Raw genomic sequence first — 19727 nt, 5'->3', positions numbered from 1 at the left:
ATAAACTACATGAATGTATTAAACTACAAGAATACATTATTTTGAAAGAAAATATGTATGCATTCATGTCGAGACATAACAGGAATCGATCAATTTCCCTCCTGGCCGCGGGGTAGCGCTCTTTCCCCGCTGTTTGGATCCGGCCCACCCGGATGTTTGGTGGAAGCTGTCGGCTAGCAACAGCAGCAGTCAGCGGGCTGCAGGATGCACGGACAGCTGTTACACTAAAACACAACAAACGCGCTTTTATTGACACTTTTATCCAACATGCGTGACTGACTTGCGCGCGTGCATGATGCCTCATCAATCGGCCGTATGTAAAACAATTGACTGGGCTCGTGGAAGAAGTTTATCGGAGGTCTTCTGTGTTTTTGTGGAAGGTGTTAAATATGAGGAGTGAGAGTGTAGCTGCTGAATGGAGCTAACGGGCTAATTGCAGTCAAACAGGGTTTTATGAACTTTATCAGCAGTTTGACTCGGTGACAGAAACAGAAGACATCATGGACTTGCTGCTGGACTTTGAGGAGTGCGTCAAAGACTCACCTGAGTTCAGGTAAGTACACGCACACACACACATAGAGCATCTCGAAACTGCGCGTGTGCAGCAGTTGTAACGATGTTTTATTTATTTTCTTCAGACTGAAGCTGGAGCTGTTTGAGGCGGATGTTTCTGTGCTCGAGACACACCTAGACAAGGTAGAAATGCTTTTATACTCCCACACCTACAACTACTGCTAGTGTTAACACTGTTTACTGACACTGTTATTACTGCTGCTGCCACTGGAAAAAGACCTGCCAGATATATAATCAATAATAAGGTTAAAGAAGTATCTTTCAAGATAATTAACAGAATTTACCCATCTATTTTTTTTTTACAACGATTTAAGAAAGACATAGACTTAAACTGTTCTTTCTGTGAAGGACACCCTGAAGATGTTTTTCATTTATTTTGGTCTTGCCCATTCTCAACTAAATTATGGAAATATATTTGTAACCTGATTTCTTTTTTTGATTGAACCTCATTTGTCCCTGTGCTTTGAACATATACTGTTTGGTTTCACTGACTTTCCTTTTGCAAAAGAAAAACAATATTATATCATCAATCTCATGATACAGTTTGCCAAATGGCATATCCATAAATGTTGTTATGTTAATCAAAAACCTCTCTTTCTTGTCTTTGAAAATGAAACCAAACAATACATTAAGTCTATTAAGAAATCTTCCAACATGAAAGCTATAAAAACTTTGAATTTATGTACACTTTACAATGTTTTTGTATGAAAGCTTGCCTCTGTATTGTTGAAACCCCGCTGACGGCGTTTTGTTGGTGTATTGTCTTGTATTGCACCATGTTGCTTTAATAAAGTTTCAGAAAAAAAAAAAGAAAGAAAAAAATTACTGCCACTGCCATCACTTCTGCTACTGTTAATCCTGCTGCAACTGCTCGGGTGAAGTAAGTAGTAAAATCATTTTGTACATCAGCTAAAATAGGATATATAAGGATAAATAAATAAATGGGATAAATAATTTGCGTCCTGTGCTCTTTACATGTTAGCAGCCAAACACCAAACATATTATTATGTTGTTGACACAAATGTAATCTTTATTGTTCCTTTATTGATCACCATAAAGTCGGTTACAGAGTGAACAGATTTAGATAATCAGAGAATAGTAATAAATAAGTTATTATTAATAATAAAGTAAATTAGAACTCTTAAGACATAAACAAACAACCAAGACACTATATCCACTCGTGGAAAACCAAAACTAGTAGTGCAAGCATAAGAAAGTGGCAGTGAATTGTAATAACATATGTGCAATGTTTCACTTGAGTCCAGTGCAGGAGAAAGTGGCGGGTGGGAGTAGAACTTTTTAAAAGTTGTTGTGAAATGAGGGGGCTGGTCAGAATGATGACAGTCTGTGGGGTCCACTGGGTTTACAGTCTGATGGCAGTGGGCACAAATGAGCGTCTGAAGCTTGTTAAGTCTGCTGACATCTTCAGTCCTGATGCCACCGTCCAGCACATTCAATTTACATTAAAACAATCATTTTGATTGGTCTTAAAATAATGAGAATTGGCTAATTAAAAAAACACTCGTCCCAGAATTGCATGGTAAACCATGTGGTATGTTGATAAATTAGTTACAGCTCCAGCCAACCAGCAAGGAGACCTTATTTCTGTAGGCTAATTCATCTGAGATCATCCCTACCTCTAAGGGACAAGGCGATATACGATTTTATCGCGGCTCACGGAAAAAACAACGCTTTCTACTATCAGGATTGCATTTTTAGGGAACATATACTCTCACCGGCCACTTTATTATGTACACCTATTCAATTGCTTGTTTTTGCAAACATCTAATCACATGGCAGCAACTCAATGCATTTAGGCATGTAGACATGGTGAAGAGGAGCTGCTGAAGTTCAAAGCGAGCATCAGGATGGGGTAGAAAGGTGATTGAAGTGACTTTGAACGTGTTAGATCAGCAGTTTGTATTTCACTGCTGATCTAAAACCCAGCTCTATGGTTTACAGAGAAAAAAGTGGACAACGTCTGAAAAAGGGACAGGGACAAGCATATAATGGGTTACACCTTTCTGATGACAGGTGCTTTCTCAAAGAGAAGGCAATCCAATCACAAGACTATGCTGATGATGTATTGGCATCTGCCATTTGTTTACAATTTTTACTGTGGTACAAGTTCTGCAGCTCCATGTGTTTTCTCTGCTGTGGCTCATCAGCAGACATGTGTGCTCATTATAGTAGCTGTGAAGCGGTCTCATTGGTCTGTGATCTGTGTCTCTGTCCAATCAGGTGATGAAGCTGTGCGGTAAGATGGTGGAGGCGGGACAAGCGTACAATGCATCCAATCAGCTGTTCCTGAGCAGCCTGGCTGAACTCTCCACGTACCACAAGAAGGACGGCGTCATCACCGTATGTAGCCAATAAATGCTAATATAATCATAAAGAAGTCAATGGTGGAATGTAACATTTGTATCTAGGTGTGTTAGTTGGGGGCAGAAGGTCAGGCTGAGTCTCCGCTGTTTGTTTTCATCACTTCCTGTGAATTGTTTCTCAGTGTGACTTCCTGTTTCCTTCCAACTCAGAACTGTCTAAACCAGTTCAACCAGGGCCTCCAGGAAATGGTCAGCTTCCACAATGTGAGTACACACACACACACACACACACACACACACACACACACACACACACACTGCCTAAATTGTGCTGTATGTTTCATCCTGTGGAGGACGAAAGCTGCCAAAATGTAAAAAATAAGTTAATGGCTTGGTAAATAAATGGATATGCCTATAAATGTATACTATGATACATGTAGGCATTTATTCCACTAAGAAAGTGTGACATAAATTGATATGTTTTTAATTTGCTTCTTCATTTATTATTTTTATTATTATATTACTACTATTTACATTCCTTTAATTTTTGGCGATTTATTTTATTTATTATTTTTATATCATTTTAAAATTAATTTTGCATTAGCATCTTTTTTTAAATAAAAAAATATTTGTGAATTTATTTATGTATTATATTTATTTGAGTTGATTTTTCCTCTGCATTTTTTTTAACCTTTTTCTTTTTTTTAAATAATACAGAAATATATACAATTCAAATGGATGAATCAAATCTTTGTCCCCAGATGTTGTTTGATCAAACTCAGAGAGCCATCAGCCAGCAACTGACCAACCTCTGTACACAGTAGGTCCCCCCCACACACACACACACACACACACACACACTCACACACACACACACACACACACACTCACCATTACTGTGTGTGTATATATATATATGTATTTGTATAATAAAAGCATCTGAGTAATAAAACGGACATAAAATACCCTGATGGTGATGATGATGATGATGATGATGATGATGATGATGGTGATGATGATGATGATGATGATGTCATCGTGTGTCTGAGGTTCCTGCCCCAGCTGCTGGAGACCAGAAAAGAATTTGTGCGGATCGGGGAGGATCTGGAGACGGCGGCGATCAAGAACGCTCAGGTGTCTCGCCATAAAGCTGCTGATGCCGAGCGGGCGAGTCATCTGCTGCTCGCCACACGTAAATGTTACCAACACTTTGCCCTGGACTACTGTCTGCAGGTACGCAATCACACACACACACACACACACACACACACACACACACAGCTGCTGTCAGGATGTTTTATTCACATGTTTAAATATCACACACTGAAATATTCTGCAAACTTTTGTCTTCAGCTCAACACCTTCAAGACTCAGCAGAGAATCGACATCTTAAACTCAGTGAGTGGACCTGTTTCTGTGAAGCTGAATTATATTTATGTATGTTGTTGTTTGCCACCGTTGTTGGGAAACAGTGTTTGGCTTCTTATCGTACTGACGTGTTCTGCTGTCTGCTGTCAGGTGTTCTCCTTCGTCCACGCCCAGTTCACCTTCTTCCACCAAGGCTTCGACCTGCTCAGGGACCTGGAGCCCACCATGAAAACCATGGCAACACAGGTCCTGACCGCTAAACCGCTGACCTTTAACCCACTGAATCCATCTGATCTATAAAGATCAAAATGCATATGATAAGCCAATGTTTGCTTGTTTTTATGTTTATTGTTTTCTGCTCATCAGTTGTCGCAGTTATCCGTCGACTGTGCAGTTAAAAGAAAAGACCTGGAGAACACACACTTGCTGGTGCAGCAGAGAGTAAGGACTCTCTTTATTATTCCCATGTCTGTCCAAAAATATAAATATTATTTTCCACGCTCATTTAGATAAATATTTTAACCAACCACAATCAGTTCCGATCATAATTTCCAAATATTTTCATTTATTTTCATAGCAAATGTTTTGATTTTATACTTACTTACTGTTGTCAATGATAATCCACAACAGTCATTTTTAATGCATTTTCATTTTGTGCCGTGTGTCAGATAAAAAACTTTGTTACCTTCCTTCCTAAACGTGCTGTCCAGCTGCTGTATGTTTATGTTCCTTTCTGCCTTCAGTGAGTTAAATCTTTAAACCGTCATCAGTCCTAATTATAATGACCAAACATTCATTCATTTTCATAACCCAATGCCACTGTTTGTTTGTTTAATGCATAATTATTATTAATTATTTTGCATAGTATTAAATTAAAGAGTCTCACCTGTTAACTTGTAAGTCCATGTAAAATATCAATTGTTGCTTTTCTAATTACTCCTATTTCCCCTCAAAGTTGACCTTTAATTGGTTGCAGTGTCTGTATTTTGGATACACTGTTTTTTTATAGAGTCATTATATTTGAAAAAAGAAACAAAGGTTTGAAAAGAGTTCAGCAGATGAATAGAAAGAATCATATCTTTGCTGATGTCTGTAGACCTGCTGATAGATAAACAAGAACTGCAATTTATAGTGTTGGAGGAAAACATTTTGGGGAATGTGGTTATTGTCAATAAAGGAATAATTTACCTTTTCTTATCTTATTAAGATGTTCAGATTGAAACCTCTCTAATGTCTGAATATGAGGCTAGTTAACGTAGCTTAGCATATAGACTGGAAAGATAACAGAGTTCACCACCCAGCACCTCTAAAACTTACTGAAAAACCAGAGTGTTAACAAGAAATAGTTTCTGCACATAACCTTTAAAACAGTGAATTGTTGTTTTGGTGTGTGTGTGTGTGTGTGTGTGTGTATGTGTGCGTGTGTGCGTGTGTGTGCGCGTGTGTGTGTGTGTGTGTGTGTAGGATGCTTCAGGAGAGCCAATGGTCAGCCCCTGTCCCGGGAGTGATGACATCATCCAAGGTTACCTCTTCAAACGCTCCAGGAGGAAATCTAAAACCTGGAAGAGGTACAGACACAAGTCTGCGTCCGCCTGTAACACTAATGTGTCATGTTGCAGTGTGAGCAGGACTTAATTTTAATATTTGAACTTGTTTCAGATGCTGGTTTTCCATCAGAGACAACCAACTAATTTACAGAAAGTCACACAAGGTATTTTTTAAATCATTATATAAAGTGATGAACTGTTAATAAAGTTCAACCAAAATGTTATACAAACAGAGTTTATGTCATAATCATTTATTAAAATGGGCACATATGCTCAAAGCGAAGTCTTTATTTGTTTTTCTAAAATTAGAAAATACAAAATTGGTGAAACGTTTGTCACTCCAGTTATACAATCATGTGAAATACTCTCACTCTGGAGGCTTTATTAAAGAAAAACAATTTAAAACACAAAAATAAAATATCCAAGAAGAAAGAGAGACAGTCATGGTCCCCAGACAATCTATTCTTATGCAAGCTCAACACTTTTTCATAGAAATTAAGCATTTTCAAAAAAATTCAAATAATGTGTTGCTGCTTCAGGAGGAGGCCCTGGTTCTGTTTGAGGATCTCAGACTGTGTGCTGTCAAATCTCTGGAGCACATCGACCGACGCTTCTGCTTCGAGCTGCTCTCTGTTCAGAAGTAAGTCCGACACACACTCACAGAGACACGCTACCATTAGAAACACCTCACACATATAGTTTATGTGTCTGTCAGGTGCTGTGCTCTGCAGGCGGACTCTGAGCAGCTGAAGCAAGCGTGGCTCAGCGCTCTGCAGGGCAGCATCGACCTCGCCTACAGAGAGAGAGCCGACACTCAGCTCACACAGGCACGTCCACTCTCGTGTATTACATCAGCTTTGGTGTTATTTCTGTTGAGGTTAATTTATGACAAAACATCCAGTTCATAAACTCTTCATATGCTTTGTGTGTCAGATAAATGTAGTGGAATAGACGTAGAAGGTATACTTTCAAACAGCACTTGAATGGTACTTTCATGCTTTTTTCGTACAGCCTAAAGAGCTCCCCCCTCTCCTGTGTGGTGAGGACCCCTCCCCAGGCCCCCCTGTTCAGAGGGCGCTGGGCGTGGCCCTCAGGGGCCCCGGGAACCTGCACTGCTGCGACTGCGGGGAGGATGAGCCTCGCTGGTCCTCCATCAACCTGGGAGTGACCATGTGCATCGAGTGCTCTGGCATACACAGGTAACAGCACACCATGTCACAGTGTTAACTGATACTTATTGATTCATAACATCATAATATCACTTTGAACAGTTGCATGCCTAAAAACCAGCTCTGTTCTGTGTAAAGTGTGCTCTGTTACATTCTTTGGAACCTGATATCTCCAAGGCATAATTTAATATAGAGAAGATACGTTCATCATAACAACATTATTATATATTATATATATATTATATATTACAATATGAGTCTAACAAAATGTATATGACGTCTTAATGTTTCCAGGAGCCTGGGGGTCCACCTGTCCAAGGTGAGATCTCTCACTCTGGACTCATGGGAGGCTGAACAGCTGAAGGTAACACACACACACACACACACACACACACACATACACGAACAAGTTGAACATCTAACTGCTGACATTGTGTAAGAAAAGCAAGGAAGAAAATAATGTAGTTCACCTTTATTCATACATTGTAAGTTGGCTAAGCAAAATAAAACAAATAAAACTCGAACTTATCCAGGAGAGTGTGGACCTAAGTTGATTTAATTAGTGACTGAAAACTCGTCCTTTAACTTCAGTGTGGAAACAACATTGACGCTACAAATGTGTTGTATTTTGTTTAGCTGCTGTGTGTGCTGGGGAATAATGTCATGAACCAGATCTATGAGGCGCGATGTTCAGAGGAAGGCCGCGTCAAACCCAGAGCTGACAGCCCACGGTAAAATAATTATTTAATTTATGTATTTAATCTCTTTACTGAGCTATAAGTCAGTAAACAGTCAACACAATTTTATCATGTGTTTAACTGCTTCGGGTTCCTGTTTTACATCATGTCTCAATTGTTATTTAAAGCTTAAAATTTTTTTAAACATTTGTCTGCTTTTCTGTCAGTAAAAACAGAGTCAAACACTGGACTATAAGTTGGGATGCTGTCTAAAATGTAAATGAAAACAGAATGCATTAAATTCAGAATTAGGGTTGGATAGGGTTATCGGGTTCAACTTAAAGTATATTGTTTTTGTACAGCTTTCAATAGAATACAGCGTTGCAACTTTCTAGGAATCGGGGTTGTTTTTTTAACAAACTCACTTATTTGAACCCAAACCATGAACTTCTCAAGAACCTAACCGAGTAGTTTTGATGCCTGAACCTAAAATGTTTCAGTCGTGGTGTCATGTTATTTTAATCCGTTCTGTGTCACCACCACGTATTTCCACGTATTTCCACGTATTTCCACGTATTTCCACGTATTTTCACGTATTTATGTTTTTGTTTTGTTTTACTAATGATGTTGTTTTTTTCTTCCTTCCAGAGCAGAGAAAGAGATGTGGATCAAAGAGAAATATGTGGAGAAGAGATTTGTGCAGAACAGCAGCTCAGGTGGAGCTCGTAAGTCCAACAGTTACCTGTTTTTCATACACTGACTCAAAAAGAAGCCTCCGATTAAATTGAAGGTTGCATATGTTAATAGTTTAGTATATTGTTTATTAGTGTATGATATCAATGTGTGTTTCATGTCTGCACATTAACATTTCACTAAGTTATAATGCTGAGAAGCAGTTGCATTTTTTAATTAATTTCACCTCCTTGCTTTGTATTTGTCATTTCACCATGGTTAGATTACCTCTACACAGGCTCAACTATCCTTTATAAGTCTAAATAAGTCCGTTTTAACAGCTAAACTGTGAATGGAGTATCTACATTTAATGTCAATAATAAAGTGAAGTATTTGAATTCTGTTTCAGACGGCGGTAAGGGCGAAGCTGGGCTGCGTCTGTATCAGGCAGCATCGGCAGGAGACCTGGTTGCTATGGCAGCAGCGTTGGCCCAGGGGGCGGAGGTCAACGGGAGCATGGCTGAAGAGGGGGGCCGCACGGCTCTGATAGGAGCTGCTGTCGGGGTGAGACACAAAATATAATCATCATACTCCACTACAAGTAACAGTCCTTCTTCTCTTCAAAATGTTGTAAAAAGTAAAGCATTAATTGTGCAGTCAAATGTTGTCAGTAAGTCGGTGTTTTACTGTTATTCCTGCTACATTTTACAGCTGTAGATGTTTAAATCTGTGCACATTTTTACTCTTGTATGTATAATTGTGTAGTTTAATCTAGAGGCATCATATTCTATAAGATCATATATTTATACAGCATTGCTGTCCTGTTAGAACCACATATCAATAAAATGGCGAGAAAACAGCTATTCAGCCTTGTGACTTTTCCAGATGTTCCAAAAAGGTTTTTAAATAATTTATGCAGCCAAAGGAGTATAAGATTGTTCTCAGCGCATGAAGGAACTCTTCATCCTTTATCTGGGTTTGAAACAGTTTTAAGACAAGGGCGATCCTTATACCAAAGGGTTCTCACAAGGTCAGATCCAGGTGATGTGAAGCCTCAAGTCGGAGGATGTGTTGCCTGTTGTTGTTCTCAAACGTTGTGTTTCTGTCTGCAGGGTTCGCTGTTGGCCTGCGAGTTCCTGCTGCTGAACGGAGCGAACGTCAACCACCGAGACCTGAGAGGACAGGGAGCGCTGCACGCTGCTGCCACCGCTGGACACACTGGGTAATCACACACACACACACACACACACACTGACAAATAAACTGGAATAAACACCACATATGTTCACTGGCTGTGTGTAGACAGGTGTGTCTGCTGTTGAAACGAGGAGCCAATCAGTACGCTGTGGACGAGAGAGGACAGGACCCGTTGGCCATCGCCGTGGAAGCAGCTAACGCTGATATTGTCACACTGTGAGTCATCACTGGTCATAAAAAATGTATGTAAAGGCATTTATAGTTCATTGTTTGTGTGTTATATATAAACACCTTTCATACAAACATGCAGCCCAAAGTGCTTCACATACCACAACTTAAAACAACACAGACAAACAAATAACACTGAAGCAACAACAATGTATACAATTTTGCAAGAAAATGAATTACAATTACACAAAATGAATAAATAAAAGCCCATAGAATACATTGAAAACATAATAAATAAAAGATTAAAAGAATAAAAACTATACAAAAAGATATTAGGTTCTTGCAAGACTAAAAATTACAACAGTAAAATATTAAAAATCAGTTATTAAAGTCAAAAGATTTAGATAAATAAAAACAACAATACATGCAAATTTACAAGGCTAAAAGTTACAGCAATGAAACAATAACATTTTAGAAAATGTAATGATTAAATGTTAATGACTGTTTATAAATGATGAACATTATGTAATATGTGGTAATATATGGTGAGGATATAGATTTAAAATGTTATGAACTTTATTTTTATTTTTAATATTTATCCTTATAAAATCGAGGATTCTCTTAGTCAACTGTAGGTTTTAAATTACCGGTTCATGTTAATGTTTCAGACTGCGGATGGCCAGGATGAATGAAGAGATGCGAGATTCTGAAGGAGTCTTTGGAGCTGTGGGTTAGTATGCTCACACAGCAACAACACACACACACACACACACACACTCTACAGTCTGTAAACAGCAGCACACTAACTGTAAATCTTCTGTCATTCCCCAGGAGATGATGAGACGTTTCAGGACATCTTCCGTGACTTTAGCGACATGGCGTCACATGACCCGGAGAGGCTCAGCAGACGGCAGTTCAGTCGCAGAGGCGAGGAAGAAGAGGAGGAGGAGATGGAGGGAGGTGGAGGAGGAGGAGTGGTGAACAGCCAACACAGTGTTGAAAAGACGTCAGAATGACAAAAAATGTGACAGCCCATCACGCTGCAGAACCTCCACTCCAAAACCACGGTTACCACGGTAACAGTTTGAGCGGGCATCGTTCATTTTAACCTTTAGAACAGTTGACTGACAGCTTCATGTGACTGAAAATCTACAGAACATTATGTTAAGTTATGATGATATAGTGTAGTATACTCTATGATAACAGTGAAAGTACACGTATACTTTATGTACAGTTACAGTGGTTGGACGAAGTTTCACCAGTGTTAGCAATGATGGAGGAGGAACTTATATTCATTATCATTTAATTTGCAGATTATTTTCTCCATTAATCGTTTTAGTGAAATAGCTGTCAGATTGACTTAAGTATTCACATGGCAGGACTTTCTGCAGTTTACCCTAAAAAAAAGACTAACGACATTACAATTATCAAAACAGTTGCTGATTAATTTTCAGTGGATCGATTAATAAGTGACTGTATAACACCAGGTGTGTTATACAAAGACTGTGTAAAAGAAAGGTGTGGCAGCACGGTGCATCCTTCATTTACATTGATTGTTATTTTGGCTCGTGAAAAACAGGCTTAAAACAAATGTACTTACTGGAAAAATGAACAGCCGGCTCCTTAGAAAAAGTACAATTTAATACTGAACACGACGTTTTAAGGCAACCATGATGTTACAGTTAACTCTGATGATTTTATTCATTCATTTTATTGTGTCCAATAGTTTGGTTTATGACCAAAAACCTGCAGAATTTATGGCATAGCTAATAGCAGAGCTAATGCTAGCATGCAGAAAAAAATACTGTTACTTTTGTATTCATGTACAAATTAAACTTTTGACAGGTACATAGCTGTTTCCCAATAGTTCCAGTCTTTATGCTTAGTTGGCAAACCACAACCTAACCAATTCGTTGAACAATTCCTTTAATCATTTATTTAAACACAGTTACTGTCAGAGCAACGTTACACAGAACTATGACCTCATGCATGTTTACACTGTGATGATGTCACAAAGGGAGGATGTTACCTGTTCAGACCCCATCATGTATATGTAGATTAATGAATCTTTGCCCCTTAAACTTTATTTAAGAATATGAATTACTCTGGTCAGTAAAAATCACTTCTGTCTCTGTTAAGTCATCATGTACATTTAATTTCTAAAATTCCTCTTGTAATAATTATTCTGAGAAAAGACACTGTATCTGCTGTTTTACCGGGTCTCTAAGGATGCCAGATTTATTGTTAAATACAAAATATGTCATTTTTGCTGCTAGGGGGTCTTTCAATCAAAATGAAAACAAATAATGGAGTTAGGTGATGTCATGAAGTAGCATGGGATCATTACAGTTTTTCCGGTTAAGAATTCCTTCAGTGTTCATCGTTCAGGAGGTTTTTGTCGGGAGCTGAATTATCCACAGAGGCCTCCTCCCTCCAAAACATTTAAACCGATAAATCACTGAATAAAGCAGTTTGAATTTATAAATCAGTGTTTCTCCAACACTGGTCAGCGGACACAGGACTCAGCTGCTGCTAATGTTTGCTCAGCTTGTGTGTCTGATAACTTCAGGACCAGAAGTCTAGTGACTAAAACTCCTTACTAGGTTACAGTATAGAGGAACAAACCACTAAGATCCAACAAGTTTAGTGTAAAAAAAAGTCTTAAAACTGGATAAAAGACAGACAACCACTACACTGACACATGCACAAAGGGGATATGACCAAATGACATTTGGGATGTTGTACAGTGAGTAAACAACTCAACAAAATATGTCAGTCAGTAGATATAGTCAGATTTAGATATTTTAATGCAGAAAAATAAATAAATTCCAAATCAGGATGCAAACCTGCGACCCGTCCGTCGGTCTGTGAAGACCTGAATGTTTGATGTTTGAGTGTTTACAAATTTTAATTTTATGTTTTGCTCCCATCTGGTTTTTTGCCATTTGTATAGGAAAGGGACTTAATGTGTAGCTGCTGCAGAGCTACTTTTATTAATGTTTTTACAAAAATGTTTCAGACCAGTTTGCTGTTTCTTTGAGATAATCCAGGTTAAAAAATTTTTTTTTTTTACAAATAAAGACTAATGTGGACCAACAGACTGTAAGAATAAAGTCCAGCCCTGAAGCAGAACCAGCTACTGTTACAGAACATCACGCTTTCACTGACCAGTAGTTCTGGATTCTAAGAGCCTTAGACCTGCTGAAAAACTTCACTGCATCATTACAAAGTGGTGGGGGAGCAGGAAGACGTGTGCATTTTTGCTTCAGGGTGGATTTTCACTTAAATCTAGACTGTTACTAATGTGATGCTACTGCTTAATAAAGCCTGTTAATATATATTGATGACTGTCTTTTGTATTCTTCATTACTGTCTATGACCTTTAGACAGTGGAGACATTCAGGTCCAATTAGAGCCTGACCAATATACCATAACTTAAATGTTGTCTGATGTGTGCCGATATATAAAAAACCTTTTCAATACTATACTATAGTGTACTACTGTATATCACACTACATAAGGTTAATATGTTATAGGGCCGTACAACATAATATTTCTATTGCATGGCTTCTAATGCAGATAAGATTGTGTCATTACTTAATCACATTAGCTTATGATTATTGCCGAGCTGCTATTACTCTCACAGCAGTCACTTTACAGTGTCTTTAAGTTTTCATTTCTGCTTATATTCTTAGTTGTACATATCCTGATTTAATAATTTTCTAAAAGTTGTATTTTTAGACTTGTCTTCTCTTATTTTGAAAACCGGATGCAGCTCACATGTTTAGCTTTGCACTAACCACATTGTTCGCCGCATTTTTGATAGATAGTATTGTTTGTGCTTTGGTCAATGAGACTTTCATTCTGCAACACTCATCATTAGAAGAAAAGTGAGAGAATAAGGTAACCCTGCATGTCAGCCCGCTCCGGGTCGCTTCAGTGGATTTACCCTAAAGTACGTTTGTCTTTATTAACTTAATTATTGAACATCTGGAGTAATTAGGAGCAGACTGACGGTTTTCCTCCTCCAAACTGTTCAGACTCAGAGAAGCTCCAGCAGGCTGAGTGTCTGTATAGTTTACACGTTTACTGGAATAGGCTACTAACTTTTTCTGTGCGTGAGTCTTTTGCTCAGTGCATGTCCCTGCAAGTTTCTCCCGCTTCCGAACTAACACAAACACTCAAGCTGCGCTGCACACAATGGGCGGCTCCCACACCCACAGGTACAGTAGATTCATAGACTGTACAAATGTACAACATGTTTCAACTCTATCAAGCCCGCAGACATTCTATAATTTATCCAATAAAGTAAGTTTATCCGATACCAACATTAAATCTAAAACGGCTGCATGCTTGCACACTTTTGCTTATGGGACATTGCAAAGATGTAACTTTCTCTGGATATTTACCCTGATTTATGGAGCCCCCTTGCGGTCAGCAGGGGTCCACTAAATAAAAGGCTGCATAACATAATACACCCCAGCATTTCTCCATGGATTTAAGAATCCACACATCTAATTGTCCAAACGGCAGACGACAACACGCCCTTTAGGAAACACTTCTTCTAAGAGTTACTTGTTGGAGTATCCATTTCTTGACATATTTCTGTTTATCCTCTCTGATTGCAAGCACAGTGACATAACTCATCAGCACGTGACAACTAAAAATAAAGAAACACACAAAGAAAGACCTTGTTATGGTGACATGGATCACAGACTGATGGTGCTCTTGGTACTGCTCTGGAGCTCAGGTAGGACTCAGACAGAACCTGAAATGTGACAGTAACTTTCACTTGAATGTGCAGAATTCAGCATGTTAGTAATGTGATATATTGTCCTGAGACTACTTCCTCACATTAACATGTATCAGCACATGAATAGACCCCCAACACCTTTCCTGAGAATACTTTTTAAGACAAATACATTCTTGCAAACCCCCAAACCCAACTTCATACAGGTCTCCAGATCTCCTTCATAGCTGATTTTTTTGCATTCTGTCCACAGTCTTTTCAAATCACTATAATGCTGTAATCTAAGCAGATGTTTTTTGTTGAATTCCCTGACTCAGGTGTCCACGTAGAAGAAATCAACAACCACAATGGTATGTCTATAAATATATATACATGGAGAACTACTGTATGTGTTGCTTTGTTGAGGCAACTTCAAAATTATGAATAATCAACATTCTCGTGTGGGAAAAAACAACTAGGCTTCTTTTTATTGCTTTGTGTAAGAACAAGACATAAAGGAAAACATTCATGCAAGAGTTCCAATGACCCTAAACACAGAAGTCATTCTACCAGAGAATGGTCAAACCAGTGAAAAAAAATCGGAAATAGCTGAATGAAGGTCCATGCTCAGTTCCTGCAGGAAGCCCACCAACATCACTGAGATGAAGCAGTTTTGTGAAGGAATGGGCCAAAATTCTTCCAAGTCGATGTGTGGCACTGATCAACATTTACAGAAACTGACGTGGCTTACGTTATTGCTGCTCAAGGGAAGCAAAAAAATTTCAACAAAGATAATTAATGTTGGATCATTTTGCTTAAATAAAATATGACAGAATTACAATTTTTAGTGGTTGTTTAACTGGGTCCTCTCACATTTGAGATCACATTTGTGCAGACACACATCTACATCTTTCACAAATTTTCTAGCAGCGCTTTAAATGAGATTGTTTTAACAATGAATGTCTTATTCTTGTCTTACTGATGACTCCTCTGTTTTATGTTCAGAATCTGTCAGGTTGGTGGGAGGAGACAGTCGCTGTGCAGGAACATTGGAGATTAAACAGGGAGAGTGGAAACCTGTGTACGGCTTTCTCTGGACCCTGAGAGAAACAGCTGCAGTCTGTAGAAACCTGGACTGTGGTTTTGCTGTTTCTACAGAATGGAGAAAGGAGTCCTCAGACAAAGCTGTGTGGACGATCACGGCTGAATGTGTTCACTCTGGGTCTGCTCTGAGTGACTGTGTAAAATCTGATATATCCACACACAACCTGGAGATCACCTGCTCAGGTAAGTCAGTGATTGCATATCTGCTTCCAATGTATTCCTTACTCTGTCACAGTAACAGTCATTGGTTTTAATTGGACTGGACTGTACAGTTAGTCGGGACAATGTTAAAACATTTTGCTTGCCTGGACACAGACGGGCAGTTGTGCAGACTGATTTGCATGCATGCACATGACCGAACGCGCGATACCCTTAAGACTTACACCTGGCAGAGATGATGACACCAGAGACATAAAGTGGTCCTTCTACAGTCTGAAATGGTAGAACTACTACTAATTCTCTGTCTCTCCAGACTCTTTCAGGCTGGTGAATGGGACCAGTCTGTGCTCAGGCAGACTGGAGGTGACGTCTAACCAGAGCTGGTCCTCAGTGTGTGAAGATAACTTTGACCATCAGGATGCAGAGGTGGTCTGCAGGGAGCTTGGCTGTGGGGCTCCTTCAGTCCTCCAGGGGGCGCTCTATGGAGAAGTGGAGACTCCAATGTGGACCAAAGAGTTCCAGTGTGGAGGAAATGAGTCCTCTCTCCTGGACTGTAGAAGCTCAGGCTCAGATAGAAACACCTGCTCACCTGGCAGAGCTGTTGGACTCACCTGCTCAGGTAGAAGAGGAGCTGCAGCTTTGATTTGGTTAATTTCTATTTCACTAAAACTCACTTTGTTCTTTAACTTGTGATGCTATTGTTCCTGTTCAGAACCTCTCAGGTTGGTGGGAGGATCCAGTCGCTGTGCTGGAACATTGGAGGTGAAAAGCCAGAACGAGTGGAGACCATTGGAGGATTGGAACTATGGCTTGACCCTGAAGGACGCAGCTCTATTCTGCAGAGAGCTGGACTGTGGCTCTGCTGTTTCAGTAGGATGGAGAAAGGAGTCTTCAAAAAAACCTGTGTGGCAGATGCCACCTGAATGTTTTCGCTCTGGATCTGCTCTGAGGGAATGTGTAATATCAGAATCCTCTCCCTATATCCTGGAGATAACTTGTTCAGGTATGTCCATCAGTAATATCACACTAATATTCCCAGTGTGTTCCTTCCTTCCTTCCTCTGTCACACTGACAGTCAGTGGTTTCGACATCCTAAAAGTGTCATTTTCCCTGGAGGCTTAGTGCTTATTTGGTAATGATTCAGATATAAAACTCAATCACAGAATAAAGCACATGACACAATGAGATTTTAGCTCACAGTGTTTTTAAACAAGACCAAGTGATCATACACAGGTAGTCAGTCCATACAAAGCAAACAATACAAGGCAAGCAGTAGGCAGTGATCTCAAAACCAGAAGACAAAGCAAAACCCCAAAACCATGAAAAGTATCACTAGCAATGCAAAAAAGCTGTGAGCAACGGATGAGCAAAGACAATGTGGTGAAGAACTCGAGGAAGCTAGTGATTATAAACAGAAATGAGCAGGTAGAAAACAGGGGCAGGTGATGAACAGGGTCGGCTGATGGGAGGTCCTCGGTGGGAGAAATGACAAATGTGCATAACATTCAGGATGTTACATCTCTCTCAAATTCTGAAATTCTCTCTCTCTCTCTCTCTCTCTCTCTCTCTCTCTCTCTCTCTCTCTCTCTCTCAATTCAATTCAATTCAATTCAATTGGCTTTATTGGCACTGTACATATTGCCATAGCAAGCGTCAGGAAGAAAAAAGATAACAGTAAGGAAAGCAATATTTACAATAAATGATCATAATTCTATTATTAATTTTAAAAGAAAAGAAAAACTAATAACAATAAAAGAAAGCAATATTTACAATCATTGAATTACAATCAATCTATCATTCATACAATCTAACTGTCCCAGCAAAGAAGAAGAAAAAATAAAAATAAAAACAAAACAAACAACAGCTGTGTGTCACTGCTGCTAATCGACATCTCTCTCTCTCTCTCTCTCCAGACTCTGTCAGGCTGGTGAATGGGACCAGTCTGTGCTCAGGCAGACTGGAGGTGAAGTCTGACCAGTCTAACCAGAGCTGGTCCTCAGTGTGTGAAGAGGACTTTGACCAGCAGGATGCAGAGGTGGTCTGCAGGGAGCTTGGCTGTGGGGCTCCTTCAGTCCTCCAGGGGGCGCTCTATGGAGAAGTGGAGACTCCAATGTGGACCAAAGAGTTCCAGTGTGGAGGAAATGAGTCCTCTCTCCTGGACTGTAGAAGCTCAGGCTCAGATAGAAACACCTGCTCACCTGGCAGAGCTGTTGGACTCACCTGCTCAGGTAGAAGAGGAGCTGCAGCTTTGATTTGCTTCAGTTTTGTTTAACTGAAACTCACATTGTCTTTTACTGATGACTCTCTTGTTCAGAACCTCTCAGGTTGGTGGGAGGATCCAGTCGCTGTGCAGGAACACTGGAGATGGAACAGGGAGAATGGAGACCAGTGTATATTAGTAAAAGCTGGACCCTGAAGGAAGCAGGTACAGTCTGCAGAGAGCTGGACTGTGGCCCTGCTGTTTCTACAGAATGGAGGAATGAGTCACGCAGACCTGTATGGCTGATAACATCTGAATGTGCTCATTCTGGATCTGCTGTGAGGGAATGTGTAATGCCATATTCCACTTTCTACCTTCTGGAGATCACCTGTTCGAGTAAGTTCATCAGTGATGTCATATCTGACAGTAATGTTTCTAGTGTGTCACACTGTCAGTCAGTGTTTTCCATTGGACTGAATTGTGAAGTTAATCAGGACAATGGCATCATGATGACAATGACACTTGATTTGTAGTTTGTTTGTTTTGGGGGTCACAACTCGGAAAAACTTTTGAACTACAATCAGGTTGGTGTTGGAGATGACCAGACCTGTGATTGGTCAGCGTGGGCTGCTTGTGCTTTCTTCTACATTTTACTGATGTTGGTCAACATTTTTGGGAGTGAACTGGTGTTCAACTGCTTTTTTCCCCCCATAATTTTGTTTCTAAAAACCTCTCTGTTGTCTGTCACAGTTTCAGACTTCCCAGTGGAGAATTTAAAGCAAAGTCAAGGAGGTAAATGTTCATCTAGGTTTGCACTGTTGGTGATTCAGTACACTGCACAGTAAAGAAGTAACAATATGCAATATAAACAATTTGATGATTTCAGCATGACATTAAATAATTGATGTAGGCATTTCATACGTTTGTTTATGTTTATGGTATTTTTTGGTTTTAAAAAATGAAGGCAATTTAATGAACTCTAATCGTTGATCTGATGTGATGATTCATATTCTGTTTCAGTGTTTCAACCAGTTTTCATCTTTGCTGTCATTCTCCTGCTGCTCAGTTTGTTGTTGTACATCGTCGGCATTTATTCCACCTGCAAGGTAATGCTCACAGCTTAATTTCACATATGACTCAGTTTAGTTAAAGACTCAGCCTCTATACATTCAGCGAGAGAAGTGACTCTGCTGTTGTGTCTCTGCAGGCCAACAAGGGGCAGACGTCAGAAGGACAGATGGATACTGGAGTGTTATAACCTCGCTGGTTAGAGAAGAAGAAGGCTGAAGAACTCAAATGCTCATTTAAAAAACTGGTTTACTTAAAAAAATGTCTGATCTCAACAGTCTGCTGGATACACAACAGAGAGTTTGTAAAGACATCAATTTTTTACATAACCCCAAACACTTCAGAGACAGAGCTGTCATGTACTGTATTGTACTATGTAGTGTAAATATCTAATACGATAACTTCTTCTTTAAAGGACAGTATACTCTAAATTGTTTCTGGTTTAAATTTTTCTATATAATAATAATAATAATTATTATTATTATTATTATTATTATTATTATTATTATTAAAAACAAGACAAAAAATAAATATATTAACATTAAATTAAACATAATACTTATTATTATTATTATATTTAATTTAATGTTTATATATTTATCTTTTGTTTTGTTTCGTCTTTGTTTTCTTGTTGATGATGTCTCTTCTTCCAAGTGGTATTTCCAATTGCCTGATTTTTTTGTAATAATTAATATGTTTACTCATAACTGATTTGTTGTATAATACTGTGTGCCTTATGTTTGTAATAAAAATAAAAAACAATATGTGGAAA

The 19727-nt window shown here is 39.0% G+C and overlaps 2 protein-coding genes across 3 annotated transcripts; both read left to right on the top strand.

Moving 5' to 3' along the window:
• The first annotated feature begins 225 nt into the window (after nucleotides 1–225).
• zgc:162872 (BAR_ACAPs and ArfGap_ACAP domain-containing protein) lies at nucleotides 226–13015 on the top strand. Its single transcript, XM_059331832.1, has 23 exons — nucleotides 226–313; nucleotides 468–553; nucleotides 639–696; nucleotides 2815–2934; nucleotides 3108–3161; nucleotides 3659–3717; nucleotides 3947–4130; nucleotides 4251–4295; nucleotides 4416–4511; nucleotides 4632–4706; nucleotides 5730–5833; nucleotides 5925–5976; nucleotides 6352–6452; nucleotides 6528–6639; nucleotides 6824–7011; nucleotides 7276–7345; nucleotides 7618–7712; nucleotides 8307–8383; nucleotides 8740–8894; nucleotides 9443–9552; nucleotides 9633–9743; nucleotides 10364–10425; nucleotides 10527–13015. The coding sequence occupies exons 1-23, from the start codon at nucleotides 293–295 to the stop codon at nucleotides 10709–10711; spliced, it is 2220 nt and encodes a 739-aa protein (XP_059187815.1). The 5' UTR covers nucleotides 226–292; the 3' UTR covers nucleotides 10712–13015.
• A 492-nt stretch (nucleotides 13016–13507) lies between these two features.
• Nucleotides 13508–19431, top strand: LOC131970186 (CD5 antigen-like). Of its 2 annotated transcripts, XM_059331512.1 has the most exons (11): nucleotides 13508–13598; nucleotides 14325–14445; nucleotides 14763–14795; nucleotides 15430–15711; nucleotides 16001–16306; nucleotides 16400–16690; nucleotides 17601–17915; nucleotides 18002–18283; nucleotides 18638–18679; nucleotides 18908–18993; nucleotides 19095–19431. In XM_059331512.1, the coding sequence occupies exons 2-11, from the start codon at nucleotides 14400–14402 to the stop codon at nucleotides 19143–19145; spliced, it is 1734 nt and encodes a 577-aa protein (XP_059187495.1). In that variant the 5' UTR covers nucleotides 13508–13598; nucleotides 14325–14399; the 3' UTR covers nucleotides 19146–19431. The 2 variants fall into 2 exon arrangements, with proteins under 2 accessions (XP_059187495.1, XP_059187494.1); XM_059331511.1 differs by having other exon boundaries at nucleotides 13525–14445.
• The last annotated feature ends 296 nt before the right edge of the window (nucleotides 19432–19727 follow it).

Source organism: Centropristis striata, chromosome 4 (genome assembly GCF_030273125.1).
Source record: "Centropristis striata isolate RG_2023a ecotype Rhode Island chromosome 4, C.striata_1.0, whole genome shotgun sequence".
Taxonomy (NCBI): domain Eukaryota; kingdom Metazoa; phylum Chordata; class Actinopteri; order Perciformes; family Serranidae; genus Centropristis; species Centropristis striata.
The sequence above is the reverse complement of the archived record's forward strand: the minus strand, read 5'-3'. Positions and strand labels throughout refer to the sequence as shown.

Coding starts and splice junctions, on each gene's coding strand:
- LOC131970186 (XM_059331512.1), top strand. CDS start 14,400: ATGGATCACAGACTGATGGTGCTCTTGGTACTGCTCTGGAGCTCAG. Junction 14,796..15,429: donor AGAAATCAACAACCACAATG/GTATGTCTATAA, acceptor TTTTATGTTCAG/AATCTGTCAGGTTGGTGGGA. Junction 17,916..18,001: donor TGTTGGACTCACCTGCTCAG/GTAGAAGAGGAG, acceptor TCTCTTGTTCAG/AACCTCTCAGGTTGGTGGGA.
- zgc:162872 (XM_059331832.1), top strand. CDS start 293: ATGATGCCTCATCAATCGGCC. Junction 4,131..4,250: donor CCCTGGACTACTGTCTGCAG/GTACGCAATCAC, acceptor TTTTGTCTTCAG/CTCAACACCTTCAAGACTCA. Junction 10,426..10,526: donor AGGAGTCTTTGGAGCTGTGG/GTTAGTATGCTC, acceptor GTCATTCCCCAG/GAGATGATGAGACGTTTCAG.